Source organism: Pleurodeles waltl, chromosome 3_1, assembly GCF_031143425.1.
Source record: "Pleurodeles waltl isolate 20211129_DDA chromosome 3_1, aPleWal1.hap1.20221129, whole genome shotgun sequence".
In the NCBI taxonomy this organism is placed as follows: domain Eukaryota; kingdom Metazoa; phylum Chordata; class Amphibia; order Caudata; family Salamandridae; genus Pleurodeles; species Pleurodeles waltl.
Genome location: NC_090440.1, coordinates 280,202,175 through 280,222,302, shown reverse-complemented (window position 1 = coordinate 280,222,302; position 20,128 = coordinate 280,202,175). Strand labels below are relative to the sequence as shown.

The following is a 20,128-nucleotide window of genomic DNA, read 5'->3' as shown; positions in this document are numbered from 1 at the left end:
TGTTCCCTGTCTGGTGCCTAACCGTATCACTGAGGCTCTGCTAACCAGAACCTTAGTGTTTATGCTCTCTCTGCTTTTAAAATTGTCACTGCAGGCTAGTGACCATTTTCACCAATTCTGAGTGGCACACTGGAACACCCTTATAATTCCCTAGTATATGGTACCTAGGTACCCAAGGTATTGGGGTTCCAGGAGATCCCTATGGGCTGCAGCATTTCTTTTGCCACCCATAGGGAGCTCAGACAATCCTTACACACGACTGCCACTGCAGCCTGAGTGAAATAACGTCCACGTTATTTCACAGCCATTTTACACTGCACTTTAGTAACTCTTAAGTCACCTATATGTCTAACCCTCACTTAATGAAGGTTAGGTGCAAAGTTACTAAGTGTGAGGGTACCCTAGCACTAGCCAAGGTGCCCCCACATTGTTCAGGGCAATTTCCCCAGACTTTGTGAGTGCGGGTACACCATTACACGCGTGAACTACATATAGGTCAATACCTATATGCAGCTTCACAATAGTAACTCCGAACATGGCCATGTAACATGTCTAAGATCATGGAATTGTCCCCCCAAGCCAAATCTGGTATTGGGGTGCCAATCCCATGCATCCCCGGGGCTCCAGCATGGACCCCGGGTACTGCCAAACTAGCTCTCTGGGGTTTTCTCTGCAGCTACCGCTGCTGCCAACCCTCAGACAGGTTTCTGCCCTCCTGGGATCCGGGCAGCCCAGTCCCAGGAAGGGAGAACAAAGGATTTCCTCTGAGAGAGGGTGTTACACCCTCTCCCTTTGGAAATAGGTGTTAAGGGCTGGGGAGGAGTAGCCTCCCCCAGCCTCTGGAAATGCTTTGAAGGGCACAGACGGTGCCATCCTTGCATAAGCCAGTCTACACCGGTTCAGGGATCCCCCAGCCCCTGCTCTGGCGCATAACTGGATAAAGGAAAGGGGAGTGACCACTCCCCTGTCCCGCACCACCCCAGGGGTGGTGCCCAGAGCTCCTCCAGTCTGTCACAGACCTCTGCCATCTTGAATGCAGAGGTGTGAGGGCACAATGGAGACCTCTGAGTGGGCGTTGCTCGCAGGTAACATCAGAGACCCTTCCTGATAGGCTCTTACCTGGTTAGGTAGCCAATCCTCCTCTGATGGCTATTTAGGTCTATCCTGTGGGTTTCTCTTCTGATAACGAATGCAAGAGCTCACCAGAGTTCCTCTGTATCTCCCTCTTCGACTTCTGCTAAGGAGCGACCGCTGACTGCTCCAGGATGCCTGGAAAACCGCAAAAAAGTAGCAAGATGACTACCAGCAACATTGTAGCGCCTAATCCTGCTGGCTTTCTCGACTGTTTCCTGGTGGTGCATGTTCTGAGAGCTGTCTGCCTTCACCCTGCACTGGAAGCCAAGAAGAAATCTCCCGTGGGTCGACGGAATCTTGCCCATGCTAACGCAGGCACCAAACCTCTGCTTCACCGGTCCTCTTGGTCCCCTCTCATCTTCACGAGCGTGGTCCCTGGAACACAGGAGCTGGATCCAAGTGACCCCGACAGTCCAGTGGTCCTTTTGTCCAGATTTGGTGGTGGTAAGTCCTTGCCTCCCCACGCCAGACAGTAACCCTGTATACTGCATGATCTGCAGCTGCTAGGGCTTCTGTCCACTTCTGCAAGGATTCCTTCGTGCACAGGTCAGGTCCCCAGCACTCCGTCCTGCATTGCTCAACTCGCTGAGTTGATCACAGACTTCGTGGGACCCTCTTTTGTTGTGTTGAGACGTCCGCTGTGCTCAGATTTCTTTAATGCCTGTTCAAGTGCTTCTGCGGGTGCTGCCTGCTTTATAGTGGGCTCTCTCTGTTGCTGAGCACCCCCTCTGTCACCTCCCCCAAGGGCGACCTCCTGGTCCTTCCTGGGCCCGGGCAGCACCCGTTATCTTCAACCGTGACTCTTGCAGCTAGCAAGGCTTGTTTGCGGTCTTTCTGCGTGAAAACAACTCTGCATCCTCCAGCATGCCGTGGGACATCTTCTGACCAAAGGAGAAGTTCCTGGCACCTTCCGTTGTTGCTGAATCTTCAGGTTCTTCCACCTGGAGGCAGCCCTTTTGCACCTTCATCCGGGGTTTAGTGGGCTCCTGCCCCTCCAGACACTTGCGTGACTCTTGGACTTGGTCCCCTACCTTTGCAGGTCCTCCGGTCCAGGAATCCGTCTTCAGTGCCTTGCAGTCAGTTGTTGCCTTTGCAGAATCCCCTATCTCGACTTTACTGTCTTTCTGGGGTAGTAGGGTAACCTTACTCCTACTTTTCAGGGTCTTGGGGTGGGGTATCCTGGACACCCCTAGTGTTTTCTCACACTCCCAGTGATCCTCTACACACTGCACTAGGCCTGGGATCCATTTGTGGTTCGCATTCCACTTTTAGAGTATATGGTTTGTGTTGCCCCTAGGCCTATTGTGTCCTATTGCATTTTACAGTGTTTGCACTACTTTTCTAACTGTTTACTTGCCTGATTGTGGTTTGTGTGTATATTTTGTGTATTTTACTTACCTCCTAAGGGAGTATATCCTCTGAGATACTTTTGGCATATTGTCACTAAAATAAAGTACCTTTATTTTTAGTAACTCTGAGTATTGTGTTTCTTATGATATAGTGCTATATGATATAAGTGGTATAGTAGGAGCTTTGCATGTCTCCTAGTTCAGCCTAAGCTGCTCTGCTATAGCTACCTCTATCAGCCTAAGCTGCTAGAACACTACTAATCTATCAATAAGGGATAACTGGACCTGGCACAAGGTGTAAGTACCATCGTCCCCACTATAAGCCAGGTCAGCCTCCTACAACCAGAATTAGCCGAATGTAGGAGATGCAAGCAGTCAAGCAGGCAGAGAGTTTGGGAGATTAGAGAATAGATATATTGGTAAGTTTTGGCATGAATCAATAGAACTTGTGAAACACATCCAGATATTGCTGTCAGTTGAATGCTAATGTCTGCTTTTGAGATGGGAGAATAAAGTAGTAACTGCACGCATCACCACGGTTATCATCACTGGGAGATCTTCACAGTCTCTGCCCTTCTTTGCAAACTGCTAGTTCTAGCGGGGGTTTCTTGTAAATCCAACTGGGGATCTGTGAATCTCACAGACCTGTGCTCCCACCACGGATTCTTATAACCGTGGAGACATTGTCTTATATCTGTGGGAATCATTAAAAATCCACTGATTTAAAGTAAGTAAATTAAAAGATGAACTGAAGGGTTCTCAGTGTTGACTACTAACCACAGTTGGCTGTGCATGGCCATGAGTGTGGCCAGAGGCTACAACGTCCATTATCATCTTTCTGTACATGGGTGTAGAGCCAGATCGTTCTGTGCGCAGCCACATCATGTGCTCAACTACCACTTTGTACAAGCCCAGGGACAGAACAAACTTTGTTCAGCCAAACGTTGTGCATAATAGATTTTGGAGGTGTGAAGCTGTGTCAAGGATGCTGAATTCAAGTCCTGTTGCATATGGCTTTAAGGCCATTTGGTGTGTTTTTTTAGAGTTCCGGGAATGGGTGAATGGCATGTTTGAAGCCCAATCTAGTGCCCATATTCTGCTGCATATAACCGAAGTCAAACAACAATTAGGTTACATCCATGAATGGGGATGAGTGTATGGCAGTGGCTCTTAACTTTTTGACTTCTGTGGACCCCCATTCAACTATTACTGTAATCTGCGGACCTCCACTTATTCATTATTGGAATCCTGGGACCACATCCTATACAAATTAGATTATTTGACCCTCGAAACAATACACAAAAATGCTGAAACACATTCTTAAAAAAAAGTTCTTTTATTTAATTAACAAATAGAAAAGAAATCAACATTTAAATGGAAAGGGTAGAGCTTTTCTAAATTAATTTAATTGACTACCCATTTAGACTATCCTTACTATGTTTTGTTTGATTCACTTGCACTGCTTTAATGAATCAATCTGAGGACACAGAACAGTTTCAAATTCCTTCACGTTTACTGAACATTAAAAAAAAATCCGTTTACAATGTGTTTTCTTTATTTATATACACTTTATTAATCTATTAATATTTAATTTTCAGAGCAGTCGCAGACCCCTAGAGTAGGTGTTGTGGACCCTCCGCAGTCCCTGGATCACAGGTTAAGAACCACTGGTGTAGGGTGTTGTTGGAGGTCACATCTTGGGTCCGGTTCTACTCGAGGCCATTTGGGCTGCCTCTCCTGTAGTCTTATAAGCTGGGACGCAAGCAATCTGGCCAAGCCCTGTGCTCACATCCCACTGTTTGTTATGGGGGCAATGACTTGATCAGGTACATTCAGGCTTGATCTTTCCTGCACACACTTATGCCCCCAGAAACCACAAGCCTGGCCTTAAATCAGATTCTGTTTACCACTGTTTTCAAAGGGGCTAGTTGGAGTCAGTACCGAGCCTAATGTGAGGTGATAAGTCCTTCAGCCAAAGCCACTGCCCACCTCGCACTCAGCACAACTAAAGTTTATGTGCAAGGGAATTTTATCCAATCGAATTGAATTAATTGGTGTGGCCGTCTGCAAAAGGCTGCCCCGAAAGCCTCCTGCGCATTACCACGAGCTATGCACAGAACATTCCAGGAGTATGGGAAATGGTATAAATTTACAACCTGTGCCCAGAATCCACTGAAGACTGCACAGTTCGTGATTGTTTATCTGCAACGAGATCTGATGTTTTTAAATCTTGGTGGATGACTGTTAATAATTTGCCTATGAGTATGCAGTGTATATAAAGAAGTGTTATGTTATATGGGGTGTTCTTTTGATGTTCTCTGTTTTCTTTAACAATAAATCAATAAAGTCTTTGTTTTGTTAAAACATAGTTATAGAAAGTTAATAGAACTTCCCTCAGAAACCTTAGTTGAAAGGTCATTTTGAAAACAAACTGAAATTGTCTGAACACTGCTTTTCTAACTTGCAAAATGGGGCTAGTGCATAGCAAAAATCAATTTTGCAGTTGCAGACCCTGTGCTTTTGTGACTTGCACAGTTTGCAACCTCAGAATGCCTTTGCAATCTCTTTCATAGATTGAGGTTTAGACCTTATGTACGTACTTTTAGCTGAAACAAACCTTAAATGTAATTATACTAATGTCTCGTTGACATAAACCTATGATATTCATATCATGAGAATTTATCTGTCTGTCATCGAAAGTCACCTAAAAAATTCACTGTTATGTTGTTGCAAACTGGCGGAGGCAAGCCCACCAAATTCGCTTGGTAAACGACCCATTAGTGTCAGAAATCCACAACAAACGAAGTAGAAAAGAACACCAAACATTCAACACTTTGTTGTATAAATGTGTGATAAACTGTAATTTTAATCAGATACCTGTGTGCTTGATAGCGTTTCGTAGCAATTTCTTTTAACTTCCTGAGGAATGCCTTTACCTAATTCGCCTTTAGTAAAAAATTAGAACTTCCCATCATGGTAGTTTCAGTGGTTTTCAGACATGCACATAGATGTCTGGACAAACACTTCTACTGCTGCCAGACAGGCTTGTTGGGGCAGTGGAGTTGGTGATTAAAAAAAAAAAATACTTACCTGCTTTTCCTTCGTGTTCCTCTGCTCCAGCCGCCTAGGTTCTTCTCTGCATGCTCCCCTCTCCGCCCAATCCAGACGTTTCGCTCATTTTGACGCCAGCCAAACTGACCTGTGCACTTTGAGTGCACCAACTCCTCCTCGTCCTCCCCCCGATGGCACAGAGGATGCTGGCCCTCCCCACCCTAGACTCGACAGACTAGCAGTGGCTAAGTGGAAAAATAAAAGGACAATAAAATATGTGTATTATCATTTTAGTTTTCTGCTGCCTTTCAGCAGTGGGTCGACGCTCCTCCGCCATATCGTAGGGGCCGCCCCTTCTTCTACTCCATCTTTCTTTTTGCCTGTAACTATTTCCTCACACTCAGGGCTCATGAACAAAAAGGAGCTTTATTTCCCCTCTGAATAATTATTTCCCAGAGCCCCAACTTTCAGCATCCTTTTTTCTTTTGTCTGTCCCTTTTAATGCGACTACGAGTTTCTCGTCTCTATCAAGTCCCATCCTCCAACTTCTCATGAGACCTCTGAAAACTCGTAGCATAGCTGAAGCAATGAACCTCAAGTCTGAAACATTATTTTGTGAGAAAGTCTTAAACATTTCCTCTCAGACAGTCTCCTGCTACTTTTGCTGGCATGCCTAGAGCATGCACTGTGGTTACTCTTTGTATATTATGCAGTCTTCGAATCCTAGCTTCCAGCTGCAACAGGTAGAAGGTTGGGCTCCTCTTATACCATGGAAACACCTTTATTTAATACATTTTTAAGCATAATGTTGTGCTCAGTCGCTTGATCTTTTTTTCAACTCTACCAGTCTTTTAGTTTACAGAATCCAGTTTTCCCTTTCATTTAAGTGGAACTACTATTTGGATCTTGTCGGACCCCTTTCCAGGGCGACGGAGCATATGGACTTGTGTGGTCTAACTGTGTTGGTTGAGTTGTTTGCCACTGGTGTCCTGGGGCCTATGCTGTTATGACTCTGAAACTGTAGCAAGGGCAAGCAGTCACTGGCTTCTCAGGGAGGAAGCAGAGGATGATCAAGAACTCAGAACTTTAGTCAACCAACAAACATAACAAGGTATTGCTTAGCCAGGGTTCTTGTCTTTATGGAAAAGAAAGTAATTTTAACCTCACAGCAAACCTCAAAACTGTACAGTTCAATGAATATGGCCGTCATGGTTGCAAAATTCTGCATTTTGTAGAGAGGCCCTGCAACCTTTTCCTTTTCTAGTAGTCATACTCTTTTTTTTCTGCTAGTGCCAAAATTCTCGCTGTTACCGTCCATACTCTTTTATAGGTCGAGTCAGGTTTAGATTCTGTTGCAGTTAACTCACACGTTCTCACTGGTTCCAGTAGGCAGCTAAGGTTAACAGTTTATCATTCTTTACCAGCACAAGAATACTTTCTAGGTCATATACGGTGTATCACTCTATGACCCACATGTTTAACTTCAAGAACGCTTTTGGCAATCCGAATGTGTAGCACATGCAGCTGTAAACAACATCAGAAGAGGCAGGTTTTTATGGCAGTGCCTGGCTGAGCCGTGGCAGGTCTTGTAGTCTGTGAGTGTAGTTCAGTGAGGGTAGTTGCTGGTTCTAGGCCAAATCTTCTGGTGGTGATCTTTGTCAAGAACGGCACCCAGGTAGATAATTCTCTCTGCTTTCCAGTGATGCAGTCCTTCACTCTTGGTCAGCAGCAGCACCAGATGATCAAATCTATAGCCGGCTGCTGGGTAATGCACATCTGGCATAAACATACACTGCTCACTCCAGGAACTGTTAAGAGAGGTTGTGGAGAACATTCCACAACCAGGGCTTCTGTGGCACAATTTCTTAGGTCATCAGTTTTCTGTGAGGTTTCCCTCTCCGAGAAAAAACATGGGCCTCTCCTCCTTGATGCTCTCTTTTCCTGCAGGTCCAGGCATACTCCTTCCCTCTTTCAGCAGGCAGGCTTCTAGGCTTATCAGGCAGACCAGCAGAAAGTGCTGACTTCAGGTGATGTGGTAGACTGTCTGCCAAGAAGACACTTGCCGTAGTTACTCAGCAGTTTTTTCAAGTACTCTGCAGAACTCTTCCTTGGTCAAGAAGAACTTGGGGCTGAAACATCCTGGATAGGTACATACATCGCTTTTACGCACATTTGTGGATGTGGAACCACTCTCTTAAGCATCAGAAAAGGTTTGAGTTGGTTTTCTTTCAAGTGTTCTTCCCTGGCTGTTCTCCAAGAGAGCTTTTGTGTAAAGTTGTGGTTCTCGTAGCAGATAGTACTAGGGCTGGATTCAAGCAGTAGCACCCACAACATGGACAGAGTGAGCTTTGACCTTCCTATACCTAGCTGTCATAAGGCTTTCTGAGGCAGTAATCAGAGACAGGTAATAGGGCAGGCCTGACCTAGATACTTCATCTCCATGAACAGTGGAAACTGCCGTCCCACCGGTCCCCCCTACAAGAAATCAGTGCTTGGAAAGAACTAATCAAAAGCCCCTGAGCAACAAAGTCCTCAATTTCTAAATTGGCCCTGTCTCAGTCTTCCTCACGTAATTGTCAGGATCTCCTCCCTCCCACCACAGTAATGCAGTCAATGCATGTCAACTGCCTGGGAAGGCTATCCTCATGCTCCCTCTTGTGTCATGTTACAATCATAGGCATCTAAAGTGGATCCCATTCACATCAGTTCTCAGACACACACATGAGCCTGCACACACACAAACACCTTTTCTGTCTCTCACCCCCACTGCTACCACAACTTAAGTCACAGGATCACTGTACATGCCCTTAACTTGTACACAGATTGTCATTGCAATGATCTGGGTTTCCCACAATAGCGGAACTTTACACAAGAGGGTCAGTGGAACGCACTTTCTCACTGACATAGATAGAAAAATCTTGTCAATTAAACATTCTCAAAACACGGTAGGTATCCATTTCTACTTTATTCTGACACCAAGGACAGGGATACTAGTCCACTGTCAACTATGAAGACACATGTGGTGGCCCTTCGTGGTCACAGGACAGGTCATGAACCATGCATAGTCAGGGAGAGGTCTGGGCCTCTGCACTTACAATAAATAAGCACCACACCACTGCCAAAATAAAAAGTCAGAATACCAGGTTCATATGCAGTCAAGTACTCATGGCACGTGTACACCCACTGGTATATCCATGCAGGGGACATTACAGTCCCAACATCAGGTTGCCATTAAATGTTTCTTGAGAAGCCTTTGGGAGACCTTTTCACTCCTTGAGACACCATCCATTACCTCAATGGACGCCTCCTCAGTGTTGTCTTTTACCCGCTGTTTCCTGAATTAAAAGAAGTCTGCGGTAGGCCTCTGAATGCTCTGTCATTGTATTCATCTTACCAATGGTCTACTTCTCACAAGACACTTATCAACCCATATGAAATGTATCTTTTCATCTAGTTCTCCTACCTTATTTTCTTGTGTATAGACATACTCACTAATTCTATGTAGAGTGACCCTTCAATTTTCTTCTCCAATCGGGAATGGCACATCTGCTTCAGACAACTTATCCTTCTTAGACATTGGTGGATGCTGTGCTCAGATCAAGGGAAGAGACCAGCTGTCCACAGTTTACCTGGTCTTATTTTCCCACAAACTGCATTATAAACTTCACCATATAGGTATTGCACATATGGGTGTGTGGGGAGGGTTTAGCTCTTTCAAGAATGGGTAATGAAGGGCAGCAGATAGCATCACAGGTGCAATAACCTGTTTCATGCACACTTTTTCTCAGGCACTGAAGTGGCTTGAAGATAGTACTAGACCCTCTCATAGCCATTGGAGCTTGCACTCTTCACTCCTTCTGGTTCGTTCCTACTGGAGGTAGCAAAGCACATACAAGCAACAAGGGCCTGTGGGACCCACCTTGTTCTAGCTGTGTGATAGGCTTCGTGGTTCCGTTCTTAAGCCTTTTTGTCTTGGTTCTTTATTTCCTTTACACTACAATACTGCTGTATATAGTACAGAGAAATAGGGGTGTGCTGATTTGATTAATTGGATTCATGGTTTTTGTGATACAGTTGAATCCTCTTGACCCGTTGTCTTCCCAGCAAATCCATGCCCAAACTCTAGGCTTTTTCAAATTCTCTGTGATACCTCACATCCTCATCACCACTTCTAAAATAACACATACATTGCCTTGCATCAAAAACTTGTCTGACATCTTCTACACTTGGAAGGCACATCATCCTAGCCCTTACAAACCATATTATTGTCTCCTTTACCAGATGACAGCCTCCCTTACCAGATGATTTCCATAAGATAGATGCTCCAGCATGCTGATGTCCAGAGACTTCTTCAGATTACCCATTCTATAGAAGTGATAGTAAAATACTTACATTTCAGTTAGGTGTATTTGTTTGCATGTGGGTGCAAGTTCTTGGGCTAGTCCAAACAGCATATCATTTGAATACTTTACATTTGTTGATTCATCCCATGAATGTGATTAGAAATGATAAATTAAACATGCATTGTTAAGCAAAATAACAATGGATGTACTTTCTTTAAAGCATGTTTGGGAAACAAACAAGCTTGTAAGTAGAACAAATTGTATAGTCCTGGGCCAGACACTAGTATCTTTTTATTCACTGTTGACTCCTGTGCATACCTATTTATACAATCCTCTTGTATTGGTAAGAACCACATGATAGTTAAAGGTGGAAGCCCAGTTGAATTCAGGGGCTACACGGGTGAGGGATTTGCACAGATTCATTAAATTCTGAGGTATTAAAAAAAGAAAACAGATCATATTTATTCTTTTAATGGGTACTCCTTGAACTCTGAAGCCATTACACAAGAAACCACAGCATCCAGGAATATCTAGGTTTCGAAGTGATTAGTGACCCAATTTCACAGTCATCTTGGGGACAGGGACAGCAGAATCCTCAAACTTGCTGACTGAATCTGAAATTCTGTATTTCTGTAATTTCTATGCAGAACACATCAATCTCCTTGGGATATGCCACTTCTACTGCTGTGGCCTCTAATAACTGTCCTTTTAGTATGGCAATTATGCTATTATTATGCTATTCATTCTGTGTGTTGCATATGAAGACATATTTTGTCTCATCGAAGTTGAATCATTGTATTCCACCAGACTTTTAATTATCTCCTTGAACAGACCAATTTCTTTATTTTTGAAAGACAGTATACTTTGAAAGTAGTCGGTAACCATAAGTCTTCAAAGGATAGTATACAGCCATTAAATTCACTTGCTTGGGCAGCACTCTTGTTTATTGAAAAGAAGGTGACATTAGACTTAGGCCCTCATTATGACCTTGGCGGGCGGCTGAGAACTGACCGCCGGGCGGCCGCCAATGCAGCCAGCGGTGTTGCAGCCGTGTGACGGGCCGTTGCACCCGCTGCGCTTTGTGGGGCCCTGTCAGGGGGCCTGCATAGCCCATGCCAGTGGCATGGGCAGTGCAGGGACCCCAAGGGGCCCCGTGACTCCCCGTACCTCCAGCCTTTTCCTGGAGGTTCAAACCACCAGGAAAAGGCTGGCGGTTGGGGACTCGTAATCACCTGGGCAGCGCTGCCCTGGTGGATTATCACCGCCGGGGCAAATGTGGCAGGAAACCGCCAGCCCCGGCCTGTTGGCGGTGCAATCGCCAAACCGCCAGGGTTGTAATGACCCCCTTAGTATTGATTACTAGAAAAAATCTACAGTACCACAATGAAGACCAAGCACCCTCTTCTGATATCAGGCCTGTAGTGAAGGGCAGTGTATTGTTTACTAAACTGGACTGGACTAACTAATATGCTGCCAGGAAGATTGGAAGACTATATTCAAAACCAAACATGGATACTCGGAATTCTCTTTGATCTTTGTTACACTCCAGCCTCATTCCAAAACAAAAATAAACTTGGGTTCCCCCAAAAGGTTTGCTTTGTTTTCAGCAGTACATCCAGATGACCTCTGAGTGCATCCACATATGTATTCTTATCATAATGTACTTGTAAATTAATTATTAAAATAACTTCATCTTTATGTTTTCTTTCATCCAGCACAAGCTTTTTGTGTTATGTTCTGTGCCATTAAGAGGTATCTATGGAACCAAATAATTTTGAGGCCATCAAAGACAGACCCATTCTGTGTACTGGCAAAGTAATCCAGTACTGGGGGGCTTTGCATATTTCTGTTGCTGTTTTATTCCACAGTATTGCAAAATAATCAGGCTTTGACAAACATAACATGAAAGAATGTGATTTTCTCCTTGACAACAGATATTGACTTTGTAGTTCTTGAAGAAAACTTTCTGTTCAGATGAGTTAGTCTTCGAGCAGATTCCTCACATTATGAATAACAAATAGGCACTAGAATGTATTAAAAAACTTTTTTTTTCCCAGCAAAAGCTCTCCAACGCTGCCAGATGACCACAGGCGGCCTCAGTTATGACTTTGGCACCCCAGCTGGAGATCAGAAAATATAAGGCTCCAGTCTGTATGCTAGTATTAGTCGTTGTTTATCCAAATCTTATGAATGCAGGTCCAGAACTCTTCTCAGTACTTGCCCAACTAAATCCTTTAGCTTTAGACAGTGTCTAAGAAAAATGCATCCTATGACTTTGAGATTTTAATGCTTTAGCAGATGTCACAAGAAGATATGTTTGTTGGACCTATATAACATTTGCATGTGGTGTCCTACATCAGAACACAAGGCCTTGGACTGCAGCTTCTGTTCATAAAAGCACACCAAGACAATCCGAGAGCAACACTGAAGCAATCACCAACCCCTTCTGGGAAGTTACTCGAATGGAAATGATCACCCACAAGAGCTTCCCACAAAAAGCAGAAAAAAAGGCTAGAGGAAGAACCTAGAGAAAGGAGAAATCCTCTTTCTTTCTCAAGGAAATGATACTGCTTCTGTGATCTGTCTTGTATTGAAGCTGATTCTGACATTTAAAAAACTGAACCCATAATTCTCAATTCCATCATCAGACATCAACGTAAAGGTGCTTCGAAAGATCATGCTGGATATATTCAGGGTGGCTCAGTTACCCTGTGGTGGCTACTCTCCATAGCTGAACCCTCTCCTGCTTTGCCAGTGGCTCCGACCCCGTCATCTGCATCTGCATTTCTCCACGCTCCAGATTTGAAGTTGCTTCTGACAAAGCCAGTATCTTCAAAGGCACATCTGACTTGCTTAGCTCTGCCTTGGAAACCCTGGAAGTCAGCTGACGTTATCCAAGTAGTTAAAGAAAAGGTTTGGACCTGTTCTGATGATGAATCTTTGTACAACTTCTCCCTCCGGCCCAGAGATTTGCTCATATGAAGGAACTCTTTGGATCCAACTCTGATGCTCTTGTCATGGCCGATAAAAGTTCTGGCTGAAAAAAGGAAGATGATTTGAAGGCAGATAACCTTTTTCCTTTTTACAACACAGAAATGGTCCTTTTCTTCAACTTAGAAAATGCAGGTGTTCTGAGTAAATGTCCAAAAGGCAATATTCCCTAGCATACTGGGACTTCTTCAGAGGAAGTCTCTTCATTCACTTCGGTGATTTGAACAGCAGCAGAATCTGTAATTAAACCTATCCACCACTGATGCCAATTTTCACATTTTGATGGAGCTCCTGCAACCTTCCTCTGCCTCACAGCCTGTTCTGCCCTTCATTAAAGGTAGAACAGGTGGTGAGGCATGTTCTTGCTGTCTGGGAGAAGCTATTTTGGGCTTGACAGTCCACAGATAAATCACTGAACAACTCAGCATGTACCTTGTGACCAGAAATTTAGTGGTGCTAGTCGGAAGGTCTTAAAACATCTGTTTCTCATTTCTGTTCTCCACTTTTCTCGGTTTATTCCCAGCAGGGCCTGGAATTGGCTAATGTAAAGGGTTATTTGGCTACCTTTTGTGTTTACCCAACCAACCTTCCCTTTTAAGTCACCACTAGCAACGTGAAGTGCTGGTCATCACATACCTCTCTGGAGACTTTACTTTCAAACCTTCCTCTGCTAAGTTGGATCCAAATCCCTTTGATTGGGGCCCTCAGATTTGAGAGTCCAAGAGACAGGGCTTTATGGACAAAAAACATTCTGCCAGCCACGCCTTTCACACTGTGAATGCCAGCACCTTCCAGGCCTTTGTGTCCACTCCCTCTAGAAACTAGTGAAACTGAACCTTAACAGTATTTTTAAAAATATGAAAATCCTTTTCTGATCTGGTCAGTAGTGTTTAGGATGCTTGAAAATAGATCTTGTATGGGATGGGTTTTGTGGACATAGTAGCTCAATCCATGGGCAGTGCTGACACACTATGCCGCTGTACTTGGATGCATTCTACTCGATTCTTGTGTGATGGGAGATGTTTCCGCTATCCACATGGACACAGCAAGAAATCTGTTGCTCCATTTGGGGCAGTGGTTGATTAAAGGGACACCGTCATCACCTGTCAGCTCTAGTCCGCTGGCTATACGGTTTCAAAATGTTAACTTCCCCCACACCACCACTGTCTGGCATGGGGAGCATCTCCCAGTTCTCCACCACTTAAGTGTTGATGATAATGGATTGCTGGTCATCCACCTAATCTGCACGGGCGAGGTCTTACCCTTTTCTGCTGTCTTCTGCTCCATAATACTCTACAAGACAAAAACATGGGTCTGAGTGGGAAAGTAGGAGACTGCCCAGTAGGTGTCAGAAGAAGGGTGAGGGAAAGGACAGAAATTGGGAAATGAGAGCAGGGCCAAGAAGTGAAAGGTTACAGGAAGAGTGGGGTCACAACTAGAAATAATGAAATAGAATGCAAAATGAAAAGAGTAAGAAGAACAGTGAAAATGCATGGGAGTAAGAAAACAGAGTGGAATCTAATGGAAGACGGAGGTGGGAAAAGATGGACAGGCAAGAGGTGGGGATCTGCGGGAAAATAGACAGTAGGTATAGTTTGAAGGTTTTGAGAGGTTGCAGTGATACGTGGAAGTATAAGTGGCAAATAATTTAAGAGAAGAGAATTCAGGTAGTAATATTAGGGAGAGTAAAGAAAACACTACAAATGAGACGAAAAGGAAGGCAGAGATAAAGTGGGTACAGGAGGTGAGTGTGGAGGAATAGAAGCGAGGGAAAAAAATGAAGGAGAAAAAGTGAAAATATGGATTGGGAAATTACAGTACGTTTTAGAAATGTCAGATGACCTCACCACAAAAAGCATGTTGCACATTGTTAATGGAAAAAGGGTGACAATAAGTTTTCAGTTGTAGGGTTTACTTTTACTAATTGGTGTATTGATAGGACTTAAGCTCTTTCTTTTGTTGAATTGTCTTTGCTTAAATTAAACCAACTGGACTATCAGAAAATGGTGTTTGCAAAGTAAAATCAGAAGTCGTGCACATTGAATTTCTACTTCCTGTCTGCATACACTAATGATATTCATCCATTCCTTGCTGTTTAGGCAGCAGAACTGTTTGTGATTTAAGTCCATAGATTAGAGGACTAGATGAAGATTACCCTAATGGAAACTATCGACTGCAGCTTTAATAACGTAAATGGGTTCTGACATTTGATACGTATATAAATATGTATATATTAATTTTTATGCTCAATTACTTGTAGAAGTTTAAGTTCTGTAGAAGTACGTTTGGCGTTGCTGGTCATAACCCAAAAAATGTAGAAATTAAAACACCACCATAAATGTTGTTGTTTGGGTTTTATTTTAACGATTTCGTCATCAGTGATTTGTTTACCACCAGCTTTATTACTGTGAATTTTTTTTTAGAAAATCATATAATAGGTTAATTCATACTTTTAATGTAATGTCACTAAATATTACAAAATGCCCTTTAGTTTACTCTAATTTAACTATAGCAATGCAAAAAACTAGATCAAAGCAAATTTCAGGGACAGAGAACAGGTCTTGGGGAGCCTGTCTCAGTGAGAATGGTTCGAGAAATATTTTAAAATTTTAATTCTGATTAAAATTAAATTTGAAATCAGTTGTAAATATTGTGCCCCCATGGGGAGCGACCCTAACCCAAGGTGCTGCCCCCCCAACAAAACATACACACACCCCACCCCCACACCCCAATCCCTAGTGCCTAAATGGTTTCTGCCCCGCCACACCCCCTAGGAGCAGATCCGCCAAATAGAAGTAGGCCGATCTGCCCCCATGGGGAACAAAAGTGGCCTAAAATAAATGTGCCCACCGGGGGAGTGACCCTTGCCTACGGAGTCGCTCCCCATCTGTAATTTTTTTTTTTTTTATCCCTGGTGCCTAGTTGTTTCTGCCCCCATTGGGGGGCAAACCGCCCTAATTAAAATAGGCCCATCTGCCCCAAAGGGGGGCAGAAATGGCCTAAAATAAATTCCTCCTCCCCCCTGGGGAGCGACCCTTGATTAAGGTGAAATTGCCGTGTAAACAAAAAATCCCTGGTATCTGTTGGCGACAGATTGGTCTAAGAAAAATAGGCTGATCTGACTCCAAGGTGGGCAGAAATGGCCTAAGATAAAAAAATTCCCCAGGAGAGCGACCCTTGCCTAAGGGGTCACTCCCCATCTGTAAATAAAAATGTTTAAAAAAAAAATCCCTGGTGCCTAGTGGTTTCTGCCACCTTTGGGGGCAGATCAGCCTAATTGAAATAGGCTGATCCGCCCCCAAGGAGGGGCAGAAATAGCCTAAAATAAATTTGCCCCCCAGGGAAGCGACCCTTGCCTAAGGGGTTTCTCCGATTGCATGAAATTGTGGTGCAAACAGAATAAATTTGCCCCCCATGAGAGTCGCTCCCCACCCATTAAAAAAAAAAAAAGATCCCTGGTGCCTAGAGGTTTCTGCCCCCCTTCGGGGTCAGAAATGGCCTTATTATAAAATTCCCCCTTGTGGAGCGACCCTTGCCCAAGGGGTCGCTCCCTTTCTTTGTTTACCTAAGGTAAACAAACTCCCTGGTGACTAGTGGGCATTTCTGCAGCAGCGATCGGGCTGCAGAAATGCTCAGAAAGACATTAAAGGAAAGGAAAAGCTGAGCTTCCAGTACGATGGGGGTGACCTCTGATGAGGTCAGCACGCGATTGCATGCTGACGTTATCTGACGTCCACAGGCGGGGGGTAAGAAGAGGAAGCGATTCCCCTTCCATCCCTGCCCAGGGGAGGGTGTGGGGGGCCCTCTGGGGAAGCGATAGTGCTTCCCCCGAGGAGCGGTTGTAGGACATAACAGTTACATCCTTAACACCTGAGCGGTGCTGCCGAGGACGTAACCGTTAAATCCCGGGCACTCAAGGTTTAAAGAGGTGAGTCTTCAACTAGTTCATAAATTAGAGCAGCGTTGCAGCAGTCCTAACTGATAGTGGGGATCTTAGTCCAGATCCTGGGTGTATAGTTGAGAAGGGCTTGTTAGTTTTTTACATTTTTTGCAATTCTTAGTCTGCAGCCAAATGGAGCCCTGGTAGTGGGTGTACCAAGAACTAACAGAGTGAGCTTCTCTGCAAGACAGGCAAGGGTGCTGATCATGATGGCTTTGTAAATAAGGCAGCTGGTTTTGAAGATGGTGGATGTCGCAATGGGAGCCAGTAGAGCTCCATCAGGATTGGGGTGATGTGATCATATTTCTTCCAGCACTGGATGAGACATACTGAAGCCTAGTCGAATGCCCTTAAAGGGTCCCTTTGTGAATCTGGCAGCCTGTGGAGTAGGGGTAGGGCATTACTGCTACCAAGATGTGAGAATACAAGAGCTTTAACAGGAGTTCTAAAGGTGTTTTGTGGAAGAAATGATTTGACTTTTCTCAGAAGAGAGCTGGTACCAGGCCTATTTAAAAAAGAAAAAGAAAATTGCAGCTTGTTTCTTGAGAGTGAGGCTGGTGTCCAAGTTACTTGTCTTTCGGTGATAGTTTGGGTTTGAAGCTGCCAAGAATCCTATCATTGAGCCAGGCATGTGATGTGTTTTCTTAGTTGTTTTGAGCAAACAATAAGAATTTGGTCTTGGGTAGGTTAAGCTTCTGGTAGGCCCTCGACATCAGTGCTCTCTGTGTTGTATATCTGAAGCAGAAGAGACCTTCAAGTGGAGTTGTGTATCATCAGCATGTTGGTGAATCGCGATGCTGTTACCTATTTGTAGGGCACCAAGCAGGTTCATGCGAAGGTTGAAAACGGCAGTAGACAATATAGAACCCTGTGGGACTAATTGTCAGTGAAACTCCAGGATATGTATGAGGGTGGGATGGTTGACTGCACAGCAACAAGCAAGTCATGGGCTCATGCCAGTTTAGAATCTGTGATTGTTTAAATGTTAACAGTTTTTTTTCGAATCTTCAAGGTATAACGCACAACAAACCCCTTTTCAGTAACTGCTGTTTGACACCAACCAAGAGAACCAGAGGAAAGCATTTAAAGACCCAACCTGCATCTCTCCCAAATACTAATACAACACAATGGTGACAGTGTTTGTGACGGTGTCATCCTAAAAACCAAGATGTCTTTTGTTTCTTGAAAGAGACTTGCACAGTGAGCATGACTTACTCGTTGATTGCTCCAACTACACCCCCTGCATCCATTTTGTGTTGTACAAATCTGTAACCCCCTGATGAAGTGGAGTGTGACATACTGACATACATGCTTGCACAGGAGGCACTCCAAAGGTATCACAGAGCGTCCTGCTGCTGACAAATTCACCTGGAAGTTCGAGAGTCTTCTACCTCAATGTTAAATGCAGTGGTGAAGACGAGGTCACAAGTTCAAATTATTTGATGTATTTCATGTTTACTTGATTCACCACTTAGAACTTAAAGTAAAACTGGGAAGCTCTAAAGCTCCTCAGCACAAGCACCTGCATTAATGAATAAAGGATTCCCAGGATGACGTGCTCAGGAAGTACGGATGCATAGATAGGAAGTAATACTTACTGATCCCCATAGCACATGGCCAACACATTCATTGTAGTTAATACACTGATCATTAGCATGCGCTATAGTAAGATTTGTGTCAGAGTGCAACATACAGAAGAATTACTCCAATACAGAGTGCTATGTTATCGTGAAAGGCAACGCTGGGTGCAAAATATACTGAGTTGCTTGTGTAATGGTTACATTTCTGCAGAAGTGCGTGGAAGGAAGCCAAAAAAAGACATTACAATGCTATTAGATGGAACCTTGACAAGCACTTAATATTTGTATGTATTTCTTGTTTGCCAACATGTAATAACACACAAAAAAAGCAACAAATATAAAGAGAAAAGGAGTGGCCCAGCAGCCTCCCCATAACAGCCGTAGTACTGAACTGCGCTCTTTTTCAGTTGGCTGTGGACTAGTGGCCAGGGTGTATGCCATCACTCAAACGCAGCCAACGCATGAAGTGAGCTGACCCAGTGACCAATGCTGTATGGTGTGGTGGGCGGAAGCAGACTTTCAATCACTCTTAGACCTTTGGATGAAGCGGCCTGACGAAAGCCACTGTATGCATGTTTAATATATCTAAAGCCGCTTCTAGGCCAGACATAACATGGCAATGTAGCAGCTGTAGTAAACAGGTGAAATAACTTTTCTAATTGTAAAGCCCCATTGATGTTGCTGTGCGGACTTTACTGGCATTATATCACGCGTTAAATGTTCTGTCAGGAAGGTTAATAACGCAGATGTCCTTTTGTCGTCCATTATTTAGGTTGATGATATAAAAGCAGCAGTCGCAGCTCTGAAGGAAAGGAATATCCGGATACTGAGCGAGGAGCCAAAAATAGGCGCGCATGGGAAACCTGTGATATTTTTACACCCTAAGGACTGTCACGGAGTCCTTGTGGAGTTCGAGGAGGCGTGAGGTGCTCATAAGGTGGGGGCGAGAAGTGCTTCCTGCTCCTCCGGCTACTGTGAACCTATTTATTCTTTTTTTGTCCGCTGGGAGAGGGGATTAAGAGAGATTTCCCATTTTCATGAAGGCTCTCACTCTCTCACGCACCCACTTGTTATTCTGAGTAAAACCTCTAATCAACATTGGGAATCTCATAATTGGCACATTCTGTTTAACACCACAGTCTTCCCAGCACCGCTTCTCCCTTTAATTAGAAGCAAAAGTATTGAATAAAAAAATCTGAATATTACCTGTTGGTATGCAGGAATATGATTGCAGTGTTGAGCATCATCATTTTCCTCTGCTATACATACTTCCTGCAGCTTTTTATCATGTGTACAGTTTTGCAAGCCCGGCTGCATAACTTCAAATTAGCACTTTGTCCCTTTATTGTACACTTGTTTGTCGTTCTTTGTGAATAAATATCTGTACCTTCAGACGTACAGTTAGGATTGTCAGTTCAGGAAACGTGTGAAAAATAAAATGTACGTTTTCACGTTATATTGTTTCCATAGTATGATTATTTGGGGCAATTCGTTTTGGCCGCCGAGATGTCCAGTGAGAGCATCCATCGGGTTTAATATTATGTTTTCAGATAAAGACGAGAAAGGCACGATTGGCTGTCGAACTACCCTCTGTTGCCCACATTTAACACTGTTGCTACAGAAACCCTCGTTAGTATAGCAACAATTCGAATTACAATTTCTAGGTCACTGCTTCCTCTGGCTCTTATTTCAGAGCGAGATCCCTCTTCGCAGTCACACCAAGATGAATCAGTGATCCCC

At 44.0% G+C, this 20,128-nt stretch overlaps 1 protein-coding gene across 1 annotated transcript in view; it reads left to right on the top strand.

Moving 5' to 3' along the window:
* Nucleotides 1–19,844, top strand: part of MCEE (methylmalonyl-CoA epimerase) — a 104,945-nt gene extending 85,101 nt beyond the window's left edge. Inside the window, exon 3 of the mRNA XM_069222391.1 lies at nucleotides 19,161–19,844. Coding sequence (XP_069078492.1) covers nucleotides 19,161–19,313 — 153 coding nt within the window. The 3' untranslated portion in view covers nucleotides 19,314–19,844. The remainder of the gene's footprint in view (nucleotides 1–19,160) is intronic.
* Nucleotides 19,845–20,128: the final 284 nt, after the last annotated feature.